Source organism: Asterias rubens, chromosome 8 (assembly GCF_902459465.1).
Source record: "Asterias rubens chromosome 8, eAstRub1.3, whole genome shotgun sequence".
NCBI classification, from domain to species: Eukaryota; Metazoa; Echinodermata; class Asteroidea; order Forcipulatida; family Asteriidae; genus Asterias; species Asterias rubens.
The window spans coordinates 19277368-19305366 of record NC_047069.1 but is presented as its reverse complement, the minus strand read 5'-3'; the positions used below and the strand labels follow the sequence as shown (position 1 = coordinate 19305366).

The 27999-nt window shown below is 41.0% G+C and overlaps 1 protein-coding gene across 2 annotated transcripts; it reads left to right on the top strand.

Annotated features, from left to right (window-relative positions):
- Positions 1 to 5497: 5497 nt before the first annotated feature.
- On the top strand, positions 5498 to 27782 carry LOC117293321. 2 transcript variants are annotated; one of them, XM_033775585.1, is made up of 7 exons: positions 5498 to 5524; positions 8777 to 8839; positions 12345 to 12443; positions 14294 to 22031; positions 22978 to 23100; positions 24182 to 24293; positions 25253 to 27782. In XM_033775585.1, exons 4-7 carry the CDS (start codon positions 14346 to 14348, stop codon positions 26713 to 26715), a joined length of 9384 nt encoding a protein of 3127 aa, XP_033631476.1. In that variant the 5' UTR covers positions 5498 to 5524; positions 8777 to 8839; positions 12345 to 12443; positions 14294 to 14345; the 3' UTR covers positions 26716 to 27782. The 2 variants fall into 2 exon arrangements, with proteins under 2 accessions (XP_033631476.1, XP_033631475.1); XM_033775584.1 differs by having other exon boundaries at positions 12334 to 12443.
- The last annotated feature ends 217 nt before the right edge of the window (positions 27783 to 27999 follow it).

Sequence of the window (27999 nt, the reverse complement as noted above, 5' to 3'; positions counted from 1 at the left end):
ACGTGACCGTGTTTCAGCGAACCAGAATACAGAACAAGCAAAAGGTGTGTTATAATCTCCATTAATGATAATCTACATAGATATTAAAGTCCCTCTTTCTTTGTTTTTATACCTAAAGTCTGTTTCCAACTGGGTTGTTTTTTGGGAATTATTTTCATGTGTGAAACTTCAATATTTTATTGTAATAATTTTTTAATTTACATTATTTTCCCCATATAATGAGAAATACTGTTACATAATCTTTCTATGACCCTATCAACTGAGTACATTTTTATCTCGATTCCTATTTTTATTATTCTAGTGAATTTACATAGCCTAGTGTTTGGGCAATATTTTGAATGGATAGAACCTGGTATAATGCTTTTAACTCGGAGTTTCTGACATTAAATACCAATGTAGACTCACTGTGGTGTGTTTGCAAATGATGTTGGACTACATATTCTCTATACAGGTATTGCCCAAATCGTCTTAATATAACACTTTAGTAGGCCTATAATTGATTTTCTATCACGTTCTTTTGTTGCCAAAGTTTTTGCACGCTGTACCCGGCGTTGCAAATTAAAGTTTCTTATTCTTTTGAGATTTTTAGCACCTTCAATAAAGAACGGGTCTTGAAACGTTTTTTGTTTATGATGAATTGTTATTTCAGTCTTGCTTTTCCCCCATAAAGGGTTTTTGTGACGGGTTGGGATTATCAATCATGACGAGGCTGATCATGACAACTAAACCTCTTTCAGACTGTAGGTCTGTCTGTCCATGGTCTGTCTTTACTCAATGTTCTGATAGCCAGCCTCTGCAGTCTTTCAGATATTTGCATGGTGTGTGCCACATGTGTCCAACCTGGTCCCTCAATAGGAGGATTTGTATCGGAGTAAAAGCGTGATCTGAAACGGGACATTTTGCATCTTCTCACCCATAAAAGCATGATAGGGCCTGCGGACCTACTGCTTTGCTGAGCAGTAGAAGCCCTCACACCCCCATTTTCTGACATCCCTGTGTTTAGACTATAACCCTTTGCGTGTATCAGGGGCAATTTTCAGAACATGTGGCAGTCGGCAATTCTGGTTATAGGGAATATAAGGCAGACACACCAGTGTATTGACTCAGAAAGTCCATTCCAGTACTCTCCTTGCCTGGTTGAAGTTTCCCTCCATCTTATACATTCAACTCCCACGAGTAATTTACAACTACCCTTCCTACCCTGTCTATAGCCCTTTTTATTCTACCGAGTGGATTTGAGCGATTTGAGCCTTGGTTTGGCCATGGTTTGGCATGGTTGTGGCTACTCCTAGAACTATTGAGGTTCGTTCGGCTATCTACACGAAAGCCAAACGAACCTCATAGTTTTTGGAGTAGGTTGTGGCGAACAAGATATGAAAGAAAAGTAATATTCCTTAATCCATACTTCCCTCAAGAAAATGACACACGGAAAATGACACCACGGCAAGCAACGTAACACAGCACACTCGACAACGGAACACTTCCTTTAGCGCCACCACGTTTTTGTCAACCAAATCATCTTGCCTGTGTGTAGCCTCCATTTTGTTCATTGTTCGATCAAGCGTATCCGCTGTTGTTGTGTGTACGGCAAGTCAATAGGCCTACAACACGCGGTTAATTCGCGCACGGTGATGACATTATTTGAAACGATAGCCATCCACACAATACTTGCGGAATCGCTTTACTTACTTGATTTTGTAGACCCAGTTGTGATTTCTTCCGTCGTCTGTGTGGACATACAAGTCTTAAAAGGGACGTGGACATTTTGTCAATGAGAGTCTCCACAATCAGTGACCTGACCGTCTGAAGTTATATGAAAATCGGTCACCAGCAGAGCCAGTCACGATAAAGTGCCAAAAAGCCCCTGTGATTTCGATCACAATTTTTGAGACACAATGTTTTGGATTCTCGAGATCTACAGGCTATTCACCTATTCCTAAAAACTAGCTGTATTAATAGTGTTAGTAATACCTTTCGTACCCAGGGTACCACACCATGGCGGAACAGTTCAGTAAAAACTCATGAGCCACTTAGACAAGGTGTAACCATAAAGCAAGCCCAGGCAATTTCAATCCGGGCACAGCGACCAGGAGATATTGCTGGGGATGGCCATTCTCCGTGATTGAATGTTTCAAAGTATTCATTTTTTGCACTTTTTCGATTTCATATTTTGGACAAGGAGTGAGTGGCAAATGGGGCTCATCTTGCTTCCTTGGCTGTTTTCGCCATTGCATTGATGACGATTAGGAAGTATTTTCCAGCCTAAGATTCATTTTAGGATGGAGTGTCTTTCATTTTGCAAGTCAAAAATTTTGAGATCAAGATTACTGTTACCCGTTGCAAGATAATTCCTAGTGTTTCTTGAAACTGGCCGAAGATGTGTTTTTTTCAGTAATACAAATTAATCTTACCTGTTGCTGTCTACCTGTACGGGCCTACAACATACAGCCCGTAATGGACTTACAGCCCGTAAGCCAGAGCTAGCACAGCGCTTGCCTGCCGCTAGATGGAGTGCAGAACGCATCTTAATTCTGCGGGTAAGTGAAGAGTTGAGCTCGACACAACCCTTCCTCCACCTGTGCCATACTCCGTTGTCTGATCTGTTATTACACAGATAAAATACCATATATAAATGTTTCATGTGATTCCTTATAACCTAATATTGTCTGGTGGGGATGTTTGAACTGATACCTGTTGTCATGGCCGATCGGTTAAGAGCACTGGATTCAATCTCTGGTGTTTGATCAGCAGAGTGTGGGTTCAAGTCCCGGTCGTGACACATGCTACGTAAAAGTGGGGAGGTAGTGCTTTCTGCTCTACCAGCCAGGCTTCGGATTGATGATACCCAAGCCTGTACATCCATATGGACTGTAAAGGGGGTAACCCTGTTTCAGCCCTAGTAGGTGGCAACGGCCTCTGGAAAAAAATAATTATAAGCCCACACCTTGAAGTGGTCTTCAGGCCTTGTGTGGCTGGCAACTTGCATAAACAAATAAAAACGATTAGCCTAGGCCTAGGCCTGTACTTTATCTAGCAGTGCCGAGTTATCTATACAAACGGCCGTTTAAAGGTTCTGACTATTAATGATGGCATTTTCCCACGCGCTAATTAACCACTTGATACGTTTCCCTCCATCTTCCCTCCACGATCTAGCTTCACTCTCATAACACCCGGGTCAGAATTTGATGGCGGATTCCAGGCCCAGAGAGCCTGAACCAAAATATATTTCCAGGGGAGTCAACAGGCTGACCAGGAAACCGGTTAAAGAATGTGTCACACCGTTAGATTATGCATCAATTTGACATAGTTTCGGATCGGTTTGACAAAGAATCCCGGGTCATTATACACCCGTATGTCAAAGTTCATGACCCGTGAGTTTTTAGAATGTAAGATGAATATCACTCCATACGCCCTTCCCTAGTCTTTACGTCCCAGTTTGTCTTCTTTTTAGCTCATTTGGCGTATCTTGACAGAGCAGTCTGGTTCACCGGACCCAAGCTCTGGTGTTGTCAGCAGCAGAGTGTCGGTTCGTGTGTCTTGAGCAAGGCACTTTGCCATAATTGCTTCGTAAAAAAGTTGGTCATCATTCTGCTCTACAGGTTCAAATAGACCTTTATCATGATGCTTCCATCTTGGTCATGTTCCTCGTATATCGAATCACAATAATGAATGCTAATAATTATTTTGCAAATAGGTATCAGACTAATTTGTTCTTCCAACCTCGGTTTGGTAACATTGATACAAATGGGAATGGGAGAAATTCAAGATGGCTGCAACCACGATCAAGGTATATTATTGGATGATACCGATGCTTATCCTGTTCATAATGGTGTTCAGCCCCACAGTATACTGGGTGGCAACTTGCCACTGATGGTAGCAGTTATACAAAGTTCCTTAATCAAGAAGTGACCCATGCAACTGGAGAAGTCTAGTGACTTCAGGCCCCTCATTCAAGGCGGGCATACCACGGCGTTTAGGTCTAGCTGAGACCACTTGCTTTTAGATGCTAAAGATGAGGAAGATGGTTACAGATGGTTTCAGATTGAACCATCTCTCGTTTGCTTTTCCAGAGCAGTGCGCAGATCTCCAGCGCTTTTAGAGTAGGTTATTGTGTGATACCTTTGGAATATGTAGATCTAATTATTTGTCCAAGGCCTAACTAAAAAGGTTTCTGAGATGTGGCTCCTTTATTTTTACGAAGTCGAAACCAGGCCGTAAGCTCCGTCAAAGAGTTCATCATAAAAGCATCCACTGAGATGTGGATGTACAACTCTTGCCTGTAGGCTAGGAGGAGGGCTCTGCGACGGCTTTTTGGGCGTCGCCCAGCCAGAGGGAGGTGGCCTGTACAACTCCCTTATGAAAACCACTATTTTCTCATAGTCCTTCCTCCACTTCGGGGTCAGAAAATTGACCCGGAGTCCAGGACCGAGAAGGAAACTGACATATCATCCGGATCAACTGGTGTCGTTGGACTTTGACTGTGGCCCTGCATCAGTTTGAGTGACACAATTTCGAGTCGACACTGTTTTCCAGGGTTATTCTGACCTAAATTACGGTCAATTAAACCCGTGTAATCCGGGTCAATCTGACCCAGGTTATAGCTTATTAGTAAAGAATTTCGGTCTGCGTCGCCGGAATGTGATTAAGTTACTTCTAGCTTTGAAAAAAAGTGATTTCAACGTTGGCTGCATGGCTTAGGGTGAGAATGTGTCTTGACATTGAGCCACTGAAACCTCCTGTTCTTGCTTAACTAATAAGTAAATTAAACACGCTGTGTCGTCTTGTGACTGAAAACAAGGTTTTGCTATGTATTGTATTCTCCTTAATATTTTTTAAAAGTAGGCTATGCGCGCCCTTTGGCAGCACTGACAGAATGGCCGTTGTTTGAGCGTCGTCTTGAAACAAAAACCATAGGCCCGTAACCATTAGCCTTATCTAAATTTAATATAATTTTCTTCTTGGAGACATCGAGCATAATAATTTAAATATTTTATTTAACATATTAATGGTAGGCCTACTTTTCCACCAGAGGTCAAACGGTCAGAGTCAACATGCTCCCACGCTGTCGTACAACCATACACACTCCATGATGCTGCTACATACACACTGTGCAGTAATGATCGCGAAACACAAAGACATTGTTTGATATGCAACTATTTCCATCTCCAATACAGCTGCATGGTTTTCCATTTCAGAAATACAGTAAAAACAGCCATTTTCCGACGACACAAAACCTCACCACGGCTTTTTTCGCGAATCACCTCGGCAGGCAGAGTTAAAATTTAGCGGTTGTGGCACCCATTTCACGTGACATCACCACGTGCAGGCCTTTTCGCGCTGCCTGTGTGTGGCGTGCATTGTGTGCATGTACAGCGCATGAATCCGCACCCGTGAAAGCGTCACGTCACTAAATACAGTACCCAGCCCATACAATGTATGCGGTATGCATTGTACACGTATGTACACCACACGAACACAGTGCATAGAAAACATAATGGCGGACGACAGTAGCAGACTTCGCACGGTAAGTGTACTTAAAATTCCCTTAATTTCCTCCGTATTGACCACTTGGAATAACGTGACAGTTCGGTGTGTGATACAGTATTACACACCGAGCTTAGAAATGTATCCATAGCTTGCACAACCTACGTTTTTGGCTTGCATTCCGAGGATTTGTTTTAGGTGACGTAGAAAGTTCAGTCAAATTTGTTGACATACTTCAAAAAAAGGGGTGTAGAAGCTGGACTCCACGAGGTCCGAAACCTACTCTGATTCTGTAAGAAAACTACGCAACTATTCAAACCTACATGTTAACTTGTACAGTTTCACATTCATGGCTGGTTAAAATGGTATTTTGTGGTATTTTATATGTGAAATAAAGTATCGTAAATTGTTTTTGGTTTTCGTGAAATAACCGACCGCGTGGTGCTATACATCACACACAAGTGTGCATTCATTACACACGGTACATGCATGGTATAGGATGTACGTGTGTATTATTTGAGTGGTGCGATAACAACATGAATGCCGGGATGTAGTTCCGTTCGCGTAGTTATCTCGGTGTGTGTGAGATCCTGACTGGGCACTTCACAAACAGATGTTATGTTGCTCGTGTTGTTTTAAATATTCAGTTTCCCCACCCACCAGTCATAGAGTGCATTGATTTGTTTTTCATATCATTGCATTTTACACAAATCATTGCTGATTTCTGTTCACTGTGTGTGAGAGAATGAGTAAAAAACTTACAGGCAATGCTAACCAAAGTTTGGACTCCTTCATTTCAGTATTTAATTGCATACAACCATAAATTGTAGACAGAGTCTAATGGTCTAAGGTTGGTCCTGTACCACTATGAACAGATTTATAAAAAAAACAGATTTATAAAAAAAAAAAATTCATATATTTTTGATGGAGAAGGCTGAAGCTTTTTGTTTTTGTTACATATTCCTTGTATCGAACTCCATTCAGACTGCAAGGTTCAGAATGGTTATTCTTGGGTGACAATTTGGAAAAGTTTCCGTATGGCGCAACCATATTTTCATTCGATATAAAATAATATAGGAACTTACTTACCTGATTGATATATCCCTTTTTGTAAAAATTAGTGAAAAAGTGGTGGCGCCATACGGAAAGTTATCCGACAATTTTTTGAAAATAAAATGGAAATTGAGATCTCAGTTGTATTCAGTACCAACACTAAGTGACAATCCGTGCACCCACAATATTCGTAGCAAGTCGATCACACTAGTTTTGGTTTCAGACTTTCTCATTTTGATCTTCCATTAAACTGCTCGACTAAAAAAGCCCTCTTGCGGGGAAAATTGTCATAAAAAATAATGAGAAGACCTAGCAACTAGACTACACTCCTTCGCAACTAGACTACACTCCTTCGCAACTAGACTACACTCCTTCGCAACTAGACTACACTCCTTCGCAACTAGACTACACTCCTTCGCATGCTTTATAAAATTACCAAAAAGATGAGTTGCGACGCATTTTTTGACCACATGCTCACACATCGAGTATAAAGTCTTAACAGATGAAAATATATTAAAAACAATTGGCGTTTGGTTTGCATTGTACCTAGGACGTCAGTGTAGTACATCAGAAACTGACACCTACCAGGGGTAAAGGCAAAATCAACTGCAGCGATAATGAAAACGATAACAATCACGGCGCAAAGAGAACGCATTCAACTGTGTGCGTATTCTGCATAGAGCAATAGAGTGTGTTTTCTCTGTTTTGCGTGATCACTATCATTTTTGTTATCACGGCATTGACTTGGCCTTATTGCAATGCTAGACTATTTGTGTTCATAAATGATATAAAAACGAAACTTTAAAACTGATTGGCTGATTTAAATTGATTCCAGAGTGGAATGGTACAATCTGATTTTTAATTCTTAGCCATTTTGATCTCTGTCTGCTGTTCATGTTCCTAACATTATTTCCGTAACATGTAGTTTATCACTTTAATGTTGCAGCTATCCCGACGACAAGCAAGGGAAGCTGTAACATAAATCATTAATTACTTGTAAGGGAAATATGTAGGGAACATGAACAGCAGGTTAAATCTGACCGCCAATTTATTAGATTTGAAGAAAAGCAGATTATTGCGTAGAAGAAATGGCGTACTTCATTATTCTTTTCTTTTGCTAATTAATGGTAATTAATGCAGTCATTTGCAGTATATTATCTAACATGAAGTACCTTTTAAAACTGTTGAAATTATCTGCATAATTGATGTTCTATATATATGTATCGCTCTTAATATCCTCAGTTGATTGGTCATGGTTGAACATGTGTCACTTGTCATGCTATATTTTGCGATTCAAACTGCTCAGCGCTCCAAACGTTAATAAAATTATTAGTTATCACACAAGCGCAAGTGGAATACTGAGAAACATAGCGGTTTTGTGCCCCGGTTATGAGAGGCAGATGCACTATAATTTCTGTATTCAACAAGTGTGCAAGTGAAAACTAATTTATCTTCAAGCGAACTGGACCAGCAACTTAACGCAATCATGGTGTTAGAACTGCTGCCCGCTTAAAAGAGCGCAGTATGCGGTGTTTGAAAGCACAATATGCAGGATTTTACATATTATAGCACTCCATGTTACTGTGGATCTACCAATCAGAATAATGATAAATGGCAGGGGGCAGTACATGTACCTAGAGTTTTAAGGTGGTGGTGGAGGAATGGACATCGGGTTTTTTGTGGGGCTTGGGGTGGGAGTGCTGATCATCAGTGTTGTTGACTCAAGTCATTGACTTGGACTCGAGTCAAACTCTAGTCACCAATTTCACTGACTGAAAAATTATTTTGACTTGACTTGCGCAACAATGACTTGAATTCATTTGATTTTCCAACAATGCAATTATTGTCAAAATAAATGTGGGAAAATAGAGTCTTCGACAAGGATGCGGCGAGAACATGCTATTTTTTTGAGAACATGCTATTGTCACCTAGTCATAAAGCGGAATGTTAAAAATGCATGGATATGCAGACATGTTGGTGTACCAACGTTAAGTGCACAGTGAATGCGTACTTGTTGGCCCATAAAAACAGTGTATTCTTCCATACTATAAATTAAGGGTACCTCTGATTTGATTGTGGAGAACTCATTTTTAGTTTACAGCTCATGATTTGCCCATTACAATTGATGTTATTTTTTTATTTTATTATTATTATTATTTTTTAAATCATGTCGGGTTTAGGACAAGGACATATCATCATTATTAACTTTTGTTTATATATATATATTTTTTCGCCTTAGATTGACTCGGAATCTTCCTGAAGGAAAAATAGCAGGTTGCTGCTTGTAATTGATTTCAAAAAGGTAAGGTTCAGCTGAGTTTTTTTTATACTTTCGCTTCTTCTGAAAGGTTTTTTAAAAAGCTTTCAAAATTGTCACATACACTTTTACTGCTCTTCTGCGGAGCCTTGGAAGGGACAGTGAAGAAAACAAAATGCAGGTGCTAATCTGTTCGAACTTATCAATATTCAGTTCGCACGGTTTAGTAATTCATGCGAACATATTAGTAGTAAGCATTCGCACTGTTTTGTAGTCGGTTTAAATGAACTGTGTGCTTAGCTTAGTAATCAGTTGGAACAAACTAGCAATCTGTTCGAACTCATTATTAATCCTTTCGAAATAATCTGTTTAAACGCATTAGTAATCCGTTTGCTAAATGCATGCCTACCATCCACTACCAACCATACCAATTCAAGGAGGTGGAGGACGCAAGTCGGTGTTGTTGTTAGTTGATGGTACGCATGCATGCAGTGCTATTTCATGCCTTGGCTGAACTATGCGAATGAATTACCAATTCGTTCGAACAGATTACTAATTCGTTTGAGAGGATTACTAGTTCATTAGAATGTGTTACCAATTAACTCAAACAAACAACACACCAGGTGAAAGGATTCAGTGTTCTCCACAGACTTTTCTTTTAGGAGGGCGGCATGACGTAATCAAAATGGCGCCCGTCTAAGCTTGGGCGATATCACGATATTATCGAATATCGCAATATTAATTTGGAAACGATTTTGATATCGGATGAATTTGGTTTTAATTGAAATATCGTTATATCGCAATATATCGCGATAATTGCGATATATCGCGATATCGATTAAATATCGCGATGTATTTGCTAGCTGAGACATCTTGCACCCCATAGGTTTGGAGTAAAACCAGAAGAATAGGTCATTAGAACACCTCTCTTATGCTATGACTGTCTCTTCTACAACTTTCACTTGGAGTTTGAAGACTGATGATGTCAAATTTAATTAATCGCGATTATATCGAATATGGCGATATATTGTCGGCGATATATCGTGAATAAAATAAATCGATATCGCCCAAGCTTACGCCCGTCATTATGATGTAATAAAAATGGCGCCCATTTTGATATGACGTCAGCGGACGTAAAAGCAACAAATGCTTAAGAAAACCATTTTCTTAAAATAATGTATTAACCCCTGGGCCCGACGACGCTACCTATTGATTGACATCCATTTCGGTTGGAACAACCTTATTTTAAAAAACTAAATCAAAACTACAATTTGTTATACATTTTGCTGTGTGCGCCCCGCCAATAATGATCGGCATGCAGGGTATGTTGGAATTAAGAAAGCGGGTGATCAGGCCATGATCGGACGATCTTCGTGTGCAAAAACGGAAAAAAAAAAAAATCAAAACCCACTTTTTTGGACGACCTTATCCCCAAATTATGGCCCTAAATAATCCATTTTCCATCCAAAACCATTTCCAGGAATTAGTGATTAGCGGTTCCGTCGTTAAGAACTTCGTTTGTAACAAAATAATCGAGATTCAAAACGATCGGTAACGCACCGAACAATTTATCAATGAACTTTGCCCCACATGGCGCACACCCTCAATGGGCGAAAGTCAACATGTTTTAATATGCTTCGAGGCTGTACATTGTACCATTCTGTACATGCGTAAGGCACACTGTGTGGCAATTCTTTCTCAGTTTGTGAACGTGCGTATTGTGTTGGAGTCTATCAACGGCCAATCACAGCGTGCGGACTGTGCATGCACAATGCATGCAGTGGGTATTCCCGTTGTGCGTGGTGTGTGCATGGTTGGTTAATGCACTCGGCATACGAACCATGTGGCCGTGTGTACATCGTTTTTTAACGTTTGTTTCACAATCGCATTTCTGATGCTATAATTTTGAAATCGGCTCTGGCTTGTCAGGTACTCGTTTGATCTTATTAAATGCAGTCTAAAAATAGTCTCTTTGTCTCTTTTTGGGCAGGGCGGCCAATAATTTTAGCAGGGCGGCCAATTCTTTGGCAGGGTAGCCTAAATTTTAGGAGGGCGGCCCGCCCTCCCAATTTACGTGTGTGGAGAACACTGGGATTAGACATTCGTGCGAACTGATAACTCAACGGATTTTCAATTGGTTCAATCGGATTACTAAATTGTGCGAACAGATTATTAATTGGTTCGAACAGATTACTTAACTGTTTGAACGAATTATTAGTTGGTTTGATGGATTACTTAACTAAGCAGACAGATCATGCCAAGGGATTTTCAATTGGTTCAATCGGATTGCTAAATTGTGCGAACGGATTATTAATTGGGTCGAACAGATTACTTAACTGTTTGAACGGATTATTAATTTGTTTGATGGATTACTATACTATGCAAACAGATTAGGCTCTGCATAATAATGTGTCATCTGCACTATCAATTTGGAATAACACAAAGGCTATTGCCCTGGGCCTAAAACAGTGTGAATATTGCCGACACCCCAGGCCGAAAACAGGCTTGGATTTACGTGGAGGGCTCTTAGATTATAGCCTCTTTGGTCTTGGTCTTGGAGGCTCCTTCACAAGTTTTCGACAGATTCGAAGATATAATGATTCACTAAGCTACCCTCAAAATTGTGTGGTTTTCCATTTACTTTGTGAACTAACATTAAACTTTTTTTGTAAACAATGTTCAATAAAATGGCGGAACATGTTAATTCACAAAGCAAGCTGAAAGCCACAAAATGTCAAGGTATACTTGTGTGGATCATTATAATCTACTTTAACTCTTTGGGTGCACAAGGCAGTCGCTAGGGACCACCAAAACACATTCAAATTGGACTTTGATAACTGGTCATAACTTAAAAACTACAACCCCCTCATTTGGTTGTTGAGCTTTCGTTTGATGTGATCAACAGGGGCGTTATTGAAAAATTTTGAGAAAAACAGGGATGAAGAACTAATCTGTGCACCAAAGGGTTTAAAAAGCATTTTTCAAACCAAAATCATTTCAGGAACGCTTTTAACAGCCAAAAGTATCAAATCCGAAGGCAACATGTGCCTCTGAAATTGGGCCAATCGGTTTAGACTGGACACTGGACACTATTGGTAATTGTCAAAGACCAGTCTTCTAACTTGGTGTTTCTCAACATGTACATAAAATAAATATTTATGCTCAATTGGTTGTAGAAGTTGCGAGAGAATGATGGAAGAAAAAAGGAACTGGTTGCACAAGTTGTGTGCCTACAGATGCTTGATTTTGAGACCTCAAAATTAGATTTTAAGGTCTTGAAATCGAATTCAAATAATTATTTGAGTGAGAAATTGCTTCTTTCTCGAAAACTACGTTACTTCAGAGGGAGCTGTTCCTCACAATGTTTCATACTATCAACAGCTCCCCATTACCTGTTACCAAGTAAGGTTTTATGCTAATAACTATTTTGAGTAATTACCAATAGTGTCTACTGCCTTTAAATGTTATTGTATCCATTATGTCATCCTTGATGTACCTCATACCAAGGAAGTTTTTTCTTTTTCCCCTATTTTGATTAGAAACTTTTTAGAATACAAGAAGCACAAGTCAACTACCAGGCTAATGCAACAAAGCTGTGACTTACTCCTTGATGGTCGATGGTCACATCATGAGGCAAGAGGAACAGAAGGTTGGTATATAAGTTTGAAATTTACCTTATTGATGCCACTTTTATACTCCTTCCATTCAATTATTAAACATGACCCGTTTGAAATTGGAGGGAAGTATAGACTGGTACCTTTTAGTGCAGTGCATGATGGGTGTTTGTTGTGAAGTAGTAGTGGGCAGGGTTCAAAATTTACACTTGACCACAGGCTCGGAGCCATTGATTTTAGTGTCGGGCAAGTAAACTCATGACCCAAAACAAGTCACAAAGTCAATTCAGCATCTTTGGAAACAAAAAAAATAATGTTTAAATTTTGAGTTTAAGTCTGATATATCTTTATATTCTGTAAAGTATCAAAGTTTACTTACCCATTGGACAAAAAAGATACATGTATCCATCTCTTCTCATTGTTCCATCGAAAACAGTTTATGTGTGTCCTCATTTTGATTTCACTTTTCTTATTTTGATTCTGGTCAAGTAAAAAATTTCTGTTCCAGTAAAAATTCTGAGCTTCAAGTTCTGCGGCCTAGTTGATTTTTGATTAAAATTCCAAGCCCCGCTGTAATAAAGTCCAATAGAGGATACCGTTTCTCAATTATCATGGAAGTTGGATCAAAACCTTGATTTCAAAGAGCTGTCCAGTTGAATATTTTGCTGGTTATGTCGGAGTTTCGCACGATCACCAGATTAAACATGCTTCAGACAGGCATCTGATATCTCAGGATTTTTCCTGGTTTCCGCACTTTCTCGAAATCTCCTTGAACCTTCAAATTTTCTGGAAATAATTAGTCTACATTGTGTCCTAACCAATGTGTTACTGGTGATGTACACCAGTCTGTGAACCTCCTGAACAAATGATAACCATAGTATGGTAATTTGGTTTGTGTTGGTTGTGTACCATATAATATTGGCTACAGAAAACAAGCAAATTTGTTGATTATTTAAAAAGAAATTACATTTTCGCTAAGCAGAAATTTATTTTGCTAGGCTAATCTTTCTTAATAATAAGCTCTTTAAAAATCAGGCCCAGAACATCTTTCATTTGATGAGGAAACCAAGAGTGTATGTGTAGTTAGAAATCATATTTTAGTGTTTGGTACAGCATTGGTTTATATTGGACACATTTTTGTTTTCAATTTAACTTTGCATAACTGAAGATGACATCATAAACTTGGATCAAACCAAAATATATGAGTCTCCTTTCTTCTTTTTTTAAAGCAACTTCTTTTAATACATGAGGTATCAAATTTGAATTAATACCTTGCATACATGCAACCATATTTGAGGTTATAACAAACGCACTGTATGCCATGCAATATCATCAGCCAATGACATGCCTGCTTCTAATGTCAATGAGGGTGCCGTTTGAGCTTTTGACATCTTATTCTACAATTTTCCGAAGTTGCTCATTCAAACGATTCATAAGTCATTTCCCCTTTTGTGACAACTCATAATGCCAAGGCATTTTTCCCAACTTGATTTGCATTGTATCTAGATTTACGTAAGTTTTGAAATTTTCTTGAAAAGCAGGGTTGTTTGATCTTATCGATGTTCATTCAGTTAGAATTGGGGAAATGTGAAATGGCTCTATCCGATGGATGAAACTTGTATTACATCCAGTGCAATTTTCTAATTTTTTTAAATTCTGAAAGTTTTCTGTTCACAATATCCCGTGCAACTTGATTATGATTTAACAACGAAAATCTAAATAATTAATTTATTTGGGTTCTGATAATCAAATTTGTAATCATAACCAATTGTTTACATAGGGGTGAATTCTAGAAATCGGGAGATTTGCTTCACTTTTTCTTTGAAGGTTATTTCTGTTAGGTGTTTTTGGCCAATACCCTGCATATCTTCTTTATTTAATGCAGAGTCATCAGTTTCCAGCCTTGTTCAAATCATCAGTTGAGTAGAACAGTTAAGATGTACGTCTCAAATATGAAGAGGAACGCTCGAAAGTCCACCCACAGTGGTAAAGCTCGGCAGACCGTTTCAACATTCCAAGGTTTCCAATCCACATCCAGCCATTCCGCCTTGAACCAGAACTCGAATTTGCCGTCAGCATCTCCTCTGCATTCACATGAAAGGAGTATCTGGGATACGGAGTTTACTGCGCCCAAACCCACAAGGCACGGCAGTTCCAGCGATGTGATTATCGTCTCAGAAGAACCGGCTGTGAAGCTGGTGAAACCCATTCCTGGAAATGTTGTCAAAGGATGTGTTGCTAGTCTCAAGAATAAACTGAAACCGGACAGGAACATTTTTTCTGCGTTAACAAAACCAGCCAGTCCAAACCAAAGGAGTTCAATTAGTAAACCCCCGGCCACACCGGCCAATCAAAACCAGCAGAGTATCAACATTAGACCTCCGACCAAGCCAGCCAATCAAAACCATCAGAATGTAGTTATCAGACCTCCGGCCAGTCCAACCAATCAAAACCAGCGGAGTATCAACATTAGACCTCCGACCAAGCCAGCCAATCAAAACCAACAGAATGTAGTTATCAGACCTCCGACCAACCCGACCAATCAAAACCAGCAGAGTATCAACATTAGACCTCCGACCAAGCCAGCCATTCAAAACCAACAGAATGTAGTTATCAGACCTCCGACCAACCCGACCAATCAAAACCAGCAGAGTATCAACATTAGACCTCCGACCAAGCCAGCCAATCAATACCATCAGAATGTAGTTATCAGACCTCCGGCCAGTCCAACCAATCAAAACCAGCAGAGTATCAACATTAGACCGCCGACCAAACCAGCCAATCAAAACCAACAGAATGTAGTTATGAGACCTCCGACCAATCAAAACCACAGGAGTATCAACATTAAACCGCCAACCAAACCAGCCAATCAAAGCAAACAGATTATGGTTATTCGATCTTCAACCAATCCGATTAATCAAAACCAGCGGAGTACAATTATTGGACCCTCAAACAAACCAGCCATTCAAAAACAACAGACTCTAATTATTAGATCTCCGATCAATCTGGCGAATCAAAACCAAAGGACTTTAAACAACAGACCCTTGACCAATCCAGCCAATCAAACCCAACGGACTATTATAATAAGACCTCAGACCAGTCTTGCCAATCAAAACCAATGGAGTTTAAACAGTAGACCCTCAACCACAACTACGAAACATACTCCAGCAATTCTACATCACCCCAGTAAGACTTCCAAAAACTTTGCAAGGCTCTACGGCAGCGAGTTTGTTTTCAAGAAGCCCACGGCACCACCACCAGTTTCTCGACTCCATCTTTCCAGTTCTAGCTCAAGAGCATCACAACCTTCCACTTCCAGAAGTACAGCAAAATCAGGACATGGTCAGAACAGACAAAGAAACAAGCACAGAAATTATTCTTCAGAGACTCGGCGATTCACTGCCCACCCGCCAAAAGCTCGCTCGGGGGCTAAGAGAAGACCACAGAACGCTTCTGAAAGCGGTCAAAGATTCTGCAGGGACAACCTATTCAGTTCAAGACCTTTTTTAGAAGAAAACAATTGGTCATCAGCATTGGGGGGTAACTTGTCTTCCAGTAACAGTAAACTTTCCGATGCTCCAGGAAATGATAGATCACTATTCCAGACTAGCCGTCGGTGGTCCCAGTTTTCCAGTTCACAAACACAAAAGAGTGTACGCAGCAAAAGTACCGGAAGATCACCTCACAAAGGTGCCTCACAATCTACGAAAAAGCGATTTGCTATGAAGCGAGCTCTAATGAGGCAAAACATTTCACATTCTGGAAGTAGTAAGCCATTCATTGATCTTAGTCGTGAAAAGACTGCTAAGAAGACTCACACTGTTGTAAGAGCACCTAACAATCATTTTAATCTTACTAGGGTTCGTGATCCTCATTATGTGACCCAGCTGAGTATTGAGGCTTTGTCGCGGAGAAAAGGTAGTTCCGCCCCTAAATCATTCCCGCCCCTCGAAGCACAATCTTCCACCAATTTGTTGCATACAAATGTCCAGAGTAGTCCCAACTCGCAGAGTATTTCACAACAGAAGAGCCCTAGTAACATTGGTGCAGGAAGCACAGACAGCGCAGGGGTAAAGTATAACAACAGCTGTTCTGCTGTCAAAGTAATTCCCACTGAGAAACTTGAGTTTCGTTTGAGTCCTCTGAAGTTCAAAACGGAAGATAGTGGTAATTTCGATGAGGTTGATGGACTGCTGTTCGTTTCATTCAGAACTCGTTCCGGACTCGAAAGCTACCTCAAAACCCCGTATGAAAAGCCTGTTAGGCCTGTCAATGGACCATCTGGAGCCGTATCAAGTCTACCTCCCCACTCTGCCTTTAAACAAAGTCCTCAGCAGGCCACAATAAGAAACCGTATTGCACTGTATGAGCGACAACTGAAGAAGGACCTACATCGCAGCAGTAACAAAGAAATATTGAGTCCTGTGCTTCAATATTACCGATTTTCTATCAAAGAAAACCTTATTTCCATTGGTGCAAGAAGCATCAACTTCAGAAATCATGGTATTCGTTTGTATTCGAAGAAGGTAATGAACTATGTAAGAAGGAAACGTCGCTTAAGAGAAAGCAGAAACAGATGTAAAAACGAACAGGTGCAAAAAAAACGTACAAACTGCAAGGAACCTACAGCTACCAGAACGACGGGGTTAAAGATAAAGTTTTCCGTCCCAGGATTGCGCTTAACGAACAACTCCTTCGCAAGCAAGATTGACACTGCGTCTAAGCAAGATCTAGAACTTAATCTTACGAGCATCTCCAACAGTACTAGTCCAGAGGAAACACAAGAGCAGACTTCTCCTAAAACAACAAGTAACAAACTGCCTCTCGAAGAAAGCATTCCCTTCAAACCTTTTGAGAAGGAAGTTACATCAGCCAAGTCAGCTTTCATCAGCGATGCCTTGGATAAGTACCTGGAGGATGAGAAAGTTCAGCCGCCATCCTTACTTAACTCTTATGTGCACCCATTGCTACAAAATAAAGTTTCCTCAGTTACCTTCAAGATGCCCTCCAAGCAATCAAGCTCTTTCAAGACTTTGGACATGGCTCTTCATCAACGGCAGATGGCAAGAATTAAGTCCAAAGTTGTACCAACAGTTGCACAGACAGCAGAGAAACTGGCCAAGAAGCTTCATCATTACTCTGGCGCCAACAAAATCACAAATGAGCAAGCAGTTTCAAGTGGAAATGAAAAAGGAAATATGGATACCCCATTAGCGTCTGAAACTGATTCTCAGCATGCACTGCAGACTGAAGAAGTCAAGGAGGCTTCAGTTGCACCAGGAGAGAAGGCAATTACAGATGCAAGTAGGAAGGAAATCAATCCGAAAGAAAAACCCTCGGTCGAAGAAAGAATGGAAAGTGTCAGGTCGCTTTTTGATAATGCTATGCTGAAGACGAAGCAGATTCGAACACAACAACAATCCTCCAAGAGTGATACAAAGAGAAAGGAATCTGCATTGGAGGAAAGATTGGAGACGGTAAAAAATAAATTACGGAGAACTCCAGCTCTCAGAAAGAAGAGTCCCTATGGGGGTAAATCTCAGACGAACTGGGTCACCAAGTTTAAGATAGTGAATAGCCGCTTGGTGCAGCAGCTGAATACTCCAGGTCAGGGTGCCCACCTTATCAACCCGGACAAGGATGACCAGACACCCCAAGAGGAGTCTGACGAGTTACCGTCGTCACAGATAAAGAAAATCAAAATTGAGAAGGGCTGTGAACCAAGTGCTGACACTGCAGCTGCTGAAGGCAAGAGAGATAAAGACAAATCCCGTGACAAAGGCAAGGAAAAGAACAAGTCCAAGAATGAATTTTTTAGACTTGACCATCAGATACCATGCACAAAGGAGTTCTGTCGATTAGGCTGTATTTGTGCTAGTATTAACCACAGCCAACCAGTGGACCAGTTAACTAAGCATTGTAGGAAGCTTGCTTGTATGTTTGAATGCGTCTGCCAGCGTACCACAGATAGTGTTCGTATTCTTCGTACCCGCAAAAGGCCAAACATCTTCCAGGAATCATCTATGCTTTTTTATGATGGCTTGGGAATGTTCAGCAATAATGCATACACGGACACTCCAGTGAAGAACCCTGGTGACAAAAAGACAGGAATCCTGCAGTCATTGAAACCGAAGACTGGTGGAAATATGTGTGCACGAGCAAAAGTTTACAGAGGGAAACCAGGTGCCCCAAAAAGAACTAAACGGTACCTGCCTGACCAAAGCACAGCGCCTAAAGTTCAGGCCCCTACTGGAACAATACAGTCACAGTCTCAAGGGCTTCCCAAAAGCATCAAAAGCAACCCGAAAGCAAGCAGTGGCAATTCACAGAATGTTTTTACTCCAACTGGGACCTCGGCAAGCCAAAACAGGAAGACTGTTCAGACAGTCCTGTATACTCCAGTCCATTTACCAGTTGCAGGTCAGGCAAACCCTGTTGTACTCTATGCTCCTGTCAACCGCCTCCCTGGTATGACGCAGAGGCCAAAATCTGCAGTGGTTTGTCAACAGCAGTCTGAGAAGGAAGCAGATGGATTGACACCTCAGTCTCAACCCATGCCAGTTGAAAGTGAGCTTCCTCAAATCCCTCTCAGCAGTGAGTCAAGGACAGTTGACAACAAGGTAAGGTCAGTTGCTGTTGTAAGTCCTTCTACAGCAAAGTCATCAAACCAGGAGAGTTCTGATGGGAAATTGGATGCATCACTCACTCAAGACCCATCGGGTGAGGCCCTCAAAAGTTTGGACGGTACAATATTAGAAATGCAGGAATCTGGTACTGCCTCAGCTGGTAACATGTGTGTGTCGCCAGAGACGCTGGATCTGTCACATACTGCTGCACTATCTTCTAATAAGGAAGATTTATCTGCTACTGGAAGCAAAAATTCTGCCACAAACTTGGTCATCCATACCAGAAATCAAGTGAATGGAGCCCTGTCTCCTTCATCTGGAAAGGGTATCGCAGAAGGAACTGCTCATTGTTCTGAAAACGTAGAAGTATCACCTCAATCTGAACCTTCCAAAGTATCCTCAGAAGTGTCAATGGCAGTTGACAGTGGTGAAACAAATGAAAGCATCGCTCCTGAGCAAAAACCTCCAGTGATGTTACCAATGGAAGCCATTTCTGATTTACTTGAAGATGCTTCTTCAATTGAAGGTGCTGGCAAAATTAGTGCATTTATCACGAGGATTGATAGTCCTTCAAATTTGCAAACAACGGGTACAGCTTGCGAGTTATCACCTACAAATGTGTTAAACGATGCAGAGGTACAGCCATCTCCTGAAATCTCATCTTGCCAAGAAAAGACCGATTCAGCCTCACCAAATTTATCTGAAAAGATAACTTTACAAACATTAAATCCAAGTAATGCAGTCCTAGACCTGAGTAAAAAGCGTGAAGCAGCTCCAAATGGCCCCAAATTGGACAGCAGTTTATTAACTTCTGAAGCTCTCACCTCCATAAAGGTTTCAGGTTCAACACAATCTACCACAAACAAAGACACTGCTGATCCTAAGGGTCCTATAAAAGTTCCGGCTTTCTCATATGTACCAAGAGTGGAGGGAAGCAATGCAAAGAGTCTGACTAAAACGCAAGTTTTCCTGCCAGGTGCATCAGTGTCTGCTATTAATAATAAATCAAATATCCCTCCAACTACCCGTTCTCCTCTCTTGATTGAAATTCAGTCAGAATGCAACTGGGGCAATCAAAGAGATGACATTCTATCTTCGATAGCTAAGCATACAGCTTCAGCGGAAGGTGGTTCTGCTGTTGTTCGTGTTGGCAAGTTTGTTGTAGAGATACTTAGTAAAGAGTCACAGGCACATTCTGTACCACCCGTGATCACAAGTAGTACAAAGGTTAAAACGAAAACAGTTAACTCTGCAATGGTCCAACCGGTGGCTGCACCTAAAGTTCAACAGTCGAGTCAACCAACTAGCTTCAAACCATTTGTTGCAAGTGATGAACCGCGAAAAGAAGTTTCCACTACTGTTCCTGAACCGAAAGCTTTTGATAATAAAATCAGAACACGATCACAGTCAAAACCTCCCCCATATCCTGATCTGAATACAAGACGAAATCCCTCTTTCCCGAGGCAAAAACCTCCCCCATATCCAGAAAAGAGCAACAGACCACAGGTTCCCTTCTCCATGCCAGAACCACCCCCGTATCCTGAATTGAACACAAGACCACGTTTTGGTTTCCCTATGCCGAGACTTCCCCTATATCCTGAATTTAACAAAAAAATACGGTTTCCCTTCTCCACGCCAAGACTACCCCAATATCATGAACCGAACCCTAGACCACAGGTTCATTACCCCATCACAACCCTTCCGACATATCCTGAAATGAACACAGGACCACATGGTCAATTCTCCCAGCCTTATGTACAAGTATTGCCAGACCTATCGATCTTTCCACGAGAGAAACCGCCACCGCCGACAGTCAGACAACAGTTAGATCAGAAACTTGTAACACTAGCTAATGCTGGCACAGTTACTACGACCCCCCACAATGGGACTGTGCCCTTGTTGACGAGCCTTCCTCCAGGAAGTTACTTGCTCTCGGATGGGAAGAATGCTGCTGGATATCTTGTCCCATTAGCAGCAATTAAAGAACACATTGTCACCCCTGGTGTTGAATCTGTACCACAAGCGAAGCCAACCCGTTCAACCCATCCATTGGTCACTAGCCCGCCACTACCCACTGATTTGACTACTTCTCAGAAAGGTTCAATACCATCCTACAACCTTGTGCCTTCTATCTTGGCAAACTCTGACAGGAAGTTTGCTTCACAAACTACTTGTCTTCCCAGAGTATCAGCTAGTACCTCTGATGCTTCGTCAATGATTGCACCTTGCCCAACCTCGCAAGAACTCAGAGGCCATTCAGACAGTTCCACATATCTTGGAACAGGAAACCTTTTGTCCCAAAGCACTGTGACAGCAACAGAAAATGAACAAAATGTGAATGGCCAAAATCAACTTGGTGATGATGAAACTTTAAAGGAAAACCAACCAGAATTGGGGGAAGAAGGGGACCTTGTAATAAATGAAACATCTGGAAACGAAATCGTTCCACCAAAAGAAGATCTTGCGGCTGATGAAGATGATGATGAGGATGATGATGAGGACAGTCTTGTAGATGTGGAGAGTTTCAGTGATTCAGAGGAAGCCAGCAGCCTTCTTAACCCCACACTGATGTATTCTTTTGATCCCGCTCCTGCCACCATCATGGCCACTGCACCCACACCACCTCCCAGTGCTTCCTCTACTCAGTCCTCATTCTCCACCAATCAGGTAAAGTCACGTCGAAAGGCTCCGCACGTCTTGCGCCAACCTTTGTCAGAAGTTGATGAGGCAGGGAGCAGTTATAAAACCCCGCATAGGAATTATGACATCAAAATGGTTGTACAGCAGTATGGGACAGCTTCACCTGTGGGCATTTCGCAGCCTCCAGCTAGCAATAAAGGGAAGAGGAAACGCAAGTCGCCAGTCATACAAAAGCCATCTGTTTTGGCGCTGGATGAGCCGGAGTTTACCGAGGCATATTTTGAGCTGACGTCGGAAGAGGAGGAAGAAGAATCTACAGAAGAGCAGAGAAGGGCTACTCGGGATAAACCAAACAAGGTTTGAAAAATTTATGTTTTGGACATCAGTCATTTTAGAATTGAGCAGGCAATCTATCCTCCAAACTACTGTTTTCCAAAAATACCATGACCAAATAGAATTTAAAAATAGTTGAAATCAGAGATAGAAATTTCTTTTGGGACCAATCTGCTTGTCAAATTTAGTCCAGGACAACCAGGGTCAGATAAGTGCTATCTAGGACAAGGTTTTGTACATGCTGTCAAAACCTAGTTTTAAATTGGTAATTCACAGTGCCTGGGGTTACATTTTTTTCATTTGTTTACATTTTTTATTCCACAAATCGGATGACCGTGTCAGTTTGCAAAGTCAAAAGAAAACCATGCAAATTCAAGGCATTTTTGGGTGAATCAATAAAATTCTCCTTTACAACATCTTTCTACCATATGCATTTTGTAACAAAAGTTAACAAATGTTTTTCTTAGACCAACGAGCCCGATCTAATGCAATATGTCCTTTTAATACAGTCACCCTGATGGTTTTTACATATATCTCTTCTTTTTTTAAGTCTTATGGAGTTTTAGGCTTTCGTTAAAGGCAGTGGACACTATTGGTAATTACTCAAAATAATGATTAGCATAAAACCTTACTTGGTAACGAGTAATGGGGAGAGGATGATGCTATAAAACATTGTGAAAAACGGCTCACTCTAAAGATATAGAACTTGAGGTCTCGCAATCAACCATCTAAACGCTCACAACTTTGTGTGACAAGGGTGTTTTTTCATTCATTATAATCTTGCAAGTTCGATGACTGATTGAGCTCAAATTTTCACAGGTTTGGTATTGTTTGCATATGTTGAGATTCACCAATTGTAAAGGCTAGTCTTGGACAATTACCAATAGTGTCCACTGCCTTTAAACCATTGCTGTACCGCAGATGAAAAGATTATATCCAGTTTTCTTCCCATTTTCCATTGTTTCTGAAGCAAATGCACCTGATTAAGGAGAGACAGAGAAGAGAGGATCAGAGGTCTCTATTCAGTGAACTCAAGATGCTCATGCTGAATGAAGACGACCAGAGGGTAGCCAAGGTCACCATCTTAGGAATGGTAAGCACTTACTTTTTATATATCAAATTGGGGAGGTAGTTAGTGCTTTCTGCTCTTAACGTCCAGGCTTCGGACTGATGATACCCAAGCCTACATCCGTATGGACTGTAAAAGGGGTAACCCTGTTTCAGCCCAAGGAGTAGGTGGCAACATCCTCTGGAAAAAAACAATTGTAGCCTACACCTTGAAGTGGTCTTTAGGCCTTGTGTGTCTGGCGACTTGCATACAAAAAAAAGAAACAAATATAAAAAGATAATCATTTTAAAGAAATTGTTAAGCATTTGTTAACAATGGTAAGTATTTCTGGATCAGAGATCTCTGTTCAGTGAACTCAAGATGCTCATGCTGAATTAATAAGAACGGGTGGCCAAGGTCACCATCTTAGGAATGGTAGGCACTTTTAATGAATCAGTTAGCATTTTTTAGCAATGTAAGCATTTCTGGAGGAGAGTGATCTGTTCAGTGAACTGAAGATGCTCATGCTGAATTAATAAGAACGGGTGGCCAAGGTCACCATCTTAGGAATGGTAGGCACTTTTAATGAATAAGTTAGCATTTTTTAGCAATGTAAGCATTTCTGGAGGAGAGTGATCTGTTCAGTGAACTGAAGATGCTCATGCTGAATATAGAAGCCAGGGTTACAACTGGCGCAGTAGTTACTCTTTGGAAAAAACTTTTAAAAAAAAAATCCTGAAATGTTGTTTGTTTTGGAAAATCTTAAATTCTACAAACAAACTTTTTTAAGGGGCAGCAGACCAGGGCCCACTTTCTGAGATCTGCTTTAGCACAAAGAGTAGAGCAGCACAATTAAATTATGCTGACAAGACTATGGTTACCAGCCAAAATATCATGTTACATGTACAATTGGTGACTGGTTATCCTGCTCATTTTTGCTTAGCAGCAATATGTGAAGCATTATTTTCTGCTGAGATAGCTCTATGAAATTGGGCCTTGGGCAATGAAGGCCTCAGCATCTGTGTAATTCTAGGCCTATTAAAGGCATGTTAGATCCATCCATTTTTTGCCGCTATGGCGTCCGCCACTAGGTAAATGTTTTTTTTTCTATATTTTTTTTCTTCAGGCTTTTAAGGAAATCAAGCTTCTGGAGGCGAATTCCTTTAAGATCGAAGTGGAGTGTAACAAGCTGAAGCAGGAAAACCACTTGAAGAGGAGCAAACTTGCCTCTCTTCTTGGTTAGTATTTTTAATTTCTTGAGCAGTATCATGTGTAAAGTACTGTCTTTTGACAATGTCAAAGGTTGAGGTTCAGAGGTCAACAAAAAGGAACAACACAAAGTATTGTGGTGTACTCACAGTGTAACTCTTACTAATCATGTTTATGTTGCATTGCTCTCGGGCAGAACAACAAAATAGTTTTGTTGTTTCATGTAACTCTCGAAACAATTGTTCAAAAACTTGTAACGGTAAACAATTTATCGTTTATTGTCCTGAGGGGACAATAATTTGAACTAGGCAGCAAATTTTTTGATGCTTGAATTTGCTGAATCTACTGTATTTTCTTGCTCCTTTTGCCACTGCATTTTGCTTTCAAGTTAACTTTTCTCCTCCTTCCACTGGACGATTTCAAAGAAAAGTGCCATTGAATGGGGTGAAAAGATCACGGCCCAATGTCCATGCTCTGCTTACTGCCACTCTGCGCTTATAATCACCAGTGACCGCTTATGTTGCAAGCTCAGAATTTCTGCTCGCTGTGTATTAAAGTGAAGAATGTCTAGCAATGCAGAGTACGCACGCGTACCAGCAAAAGATTCCCTGCTAATGCTAACCCCTTAAACATGCTTGGTGTAATCGTGTAATTCCCTGTGCTGAGTCTTTGCTTATGGTCAGCAGAGCCATGAAATTTGGCCCATGCCTCCAATGACTTTAACTTATCCTTATCCTAAGTTATAGACCTTCATCACGGTGTGGCCATCTTGATTTTACTCCATTCCAACTCAGTGTAATCAAACTGAGGCTGGACGAAATAATAGTTTGGTGCCATGTTTTCGCACTGAATGTTAGCATTAGTTACTATTATTGAAACAGGGATCATGACCCTGATGGTGACAGCATGATAAAGGTCTATTGGCTATGTGTTAAACTTTCATGATGTATGAAAATGTGAGTTTAATTTGAATTTCAAACATTTGCAGGTCACAGCATTATGGACTTCCCATTGCCACTCCTGGATGAGAAGGAGCAGGACTTTGCCGAGTACTCCAAAGATCTCCACAGCAGCCAGGGATTTGTGTCTGCTACGGCTAGCGAGACTGCCTCTCAAGATATGGATTCGGAATGCGCTGACTTGAGTTCATTAGAGGACGATGACGATAAAGGCTCATCAGTGGGAAATAGTGGTTTGATGATAATCGAACAGCAAGAACGGGACACAACTTGGGATGAAGAGTTTGTCGATGTGGAGTTAAACAATGCGGAGGATGAGTACGCAACATTGATGAAGCCTTATCCTGGCTCTAGGTATGCTCTCGGAGACGTGGTTATGGCTGAGGGAACCAGCAACGCTCTTCCAGCATCACCTAAAGATAACGGCGCAGGAGACATGCAGCAGGCCTTGGACAGGCTTACCTATGAGGATTCAGGTTTATTTAGCCAGGATGATCCCACCCTTGCCTTTCCGATGAAGTTGACTGCCGCCTCTAAATCCCCCGCTGCCGTTAGTGAAGATGAGGATGATGCTCCAGCTAGTCCTGCTGAGGTAGAAAGCAGATTGCAAGACACTGTTGATTATGAGCATGAAACGGAGAACTCTAAGAGTAACATAATGGATGCGGAGGAGAGAACAGTCCTTAAAGAACACCCAACGAATAATCAAACCAATAACAACCTTCTCGAGCAATCATCGACTAGTCCTTCTGATGATGTGACAGAAAGCATCGAAGGGGATAATGAGATTACGTCACAAACTAGCTCTGATAGTGCTCTTGTAGAAAACAGTGAGGCTGGCTCACCTAGCCTTTCTGTTGCCTCGTTATGTACAAACGCAAAGGACACCACGATGCCTGGAGGCCTTTCAGAAATCAGCCAAAGGGATGAAGAGTCACCAGAACCTTTCACTGGTTCTGCTGATCAAAGTGAAAAGTACACAGAACTGAAAGAACCTCCAGACCAAAGTGTCTCGGACAATGAACCCAAGGATCCAATCTCCATTGTCGTGGACGAAGAAGCGGAGGATGACGGTGTTGAAATGATGGACAGCACTCCTGCAACTCAAACCTCAGATTCTGACGACGTAGTAATGGTCAACGAGGACCCTAGTCCAAGTGGGAACAATCCAGCGAAGAATATAGACCCAACATCCCCAGCAAAGCAAAACAATCCAAATCTCGACTCAAATAGTGAACGTCCTTCAGAAGGACCTGTTAAACTGAATGTACTTGCCATCAACATTAAAGCGGGAATCGTCCGCGTAACGTGTGACACTGGAGAGGTCATTCCTTTGGCTGTCGTGAAGGCTAGCTTGGACGGAACGATGCAGGTCGCGGTTGAGGGGGACATTTCATCCGAGAAGGTTGAGGAACTATTGTCCAAGTCGGAGGTGATGGAATGCCTTGAGAAAGTTGCAGATCAAGCGTGTGAAAAGTTGAACAAATCATGATTTCTGACGAGAAGCAAAATGTCAAAATATAAGCCAAAATTAATTTTATCCCAGCTAGAAAGCCACAAACCAGTTGGATTATATGTTTTTTTTGCGATTATAATGTGAATAGTTTCTTACAAAATAGTTGGTTTTAATCCCCCGTTAGCAAACCATGTGGATACAAAATCTGATAGTGGTTATTTTACATTTTGTTTTGATAACTGTTGACAAATTAACATTTTGTTTTGGTGCAGGAATCTCATGTTGTCAGGCTTTAAGGTAGGGTCATAGATTGCCTTCTTGGCAGCTTGATGCTTATGATTGGAAAGTTTCACCTGAGTAACGTGTCTACTTTAAAGGGGCAAGAACTTCTCATGGTATTTTCACAAGAACATACACTTCATTGAGTGCTTACCAATCTATGACCCTACCTTAAAGTCAATACATGTTTACATATTGTGCAGTGAAAGCTTCACAAATTGGAAAAATTCAAAATTGGACTGCAAAAATAACAGAGTTCATGAATAGAGTTCATGAATTTTTTGTATTTCAGAGCCTCCAACTGGTGACTGTTTCCAGTATTCAAAAGTTGACCCATCATTTGCATTCAACTACATGGGTTGTGTGCGGTGGCTCAGTAATGCACTGAACTTTCTCCAAACTGTTTAGGCAGTCATAGTTTATCTATCATTTAAAAACCCAATGGAATGATATTGAATGGTCAGACAGTAAGAGGGTTGAGTGGGTAATGTTTAGGTGTGTTAAGCAAATAGATGCTGACTGACATAGTATTCAAAGCTATGTGGATGATATTGAATGGTCAGAGAGTAGGGGTGCTAGCATTGAAGCAACTTACAGCATTTGCTGTGGTGCCTCAATGCCCTGTGTTCTTTGCAAAATTCCAAATTTTAAATTTCCTGTTAGAAGTGCCCCAATACCAGAGGGAAATATCGTGCCCGTTCAAGAATAAACTGCAAGGCATGGGAGTGTTAAATTATAAATGCTGCATGTTTATGATATATAGGATTTGAGGCATTGCATGGTGAGGTATCAATGTACATTTGGTTTGCGGTAACACCATGTGTGTATCTACTTGCCAAGTAGAATTGTTCTTAGGGAACTGTCTTGCTTTATTCTACTGCCGAGGAGTAGATAATCCGAACCTCCGATTATCTACTCCTCGGCAGTAGAATAAAGCAAGACAGTTCCCTAAGAACAACTCTACCTGGCAAGTAGATACACACATGGTGTTACCGCAAACCAAATATACATGTTTATGATACTCAAACAAAACCCACCATA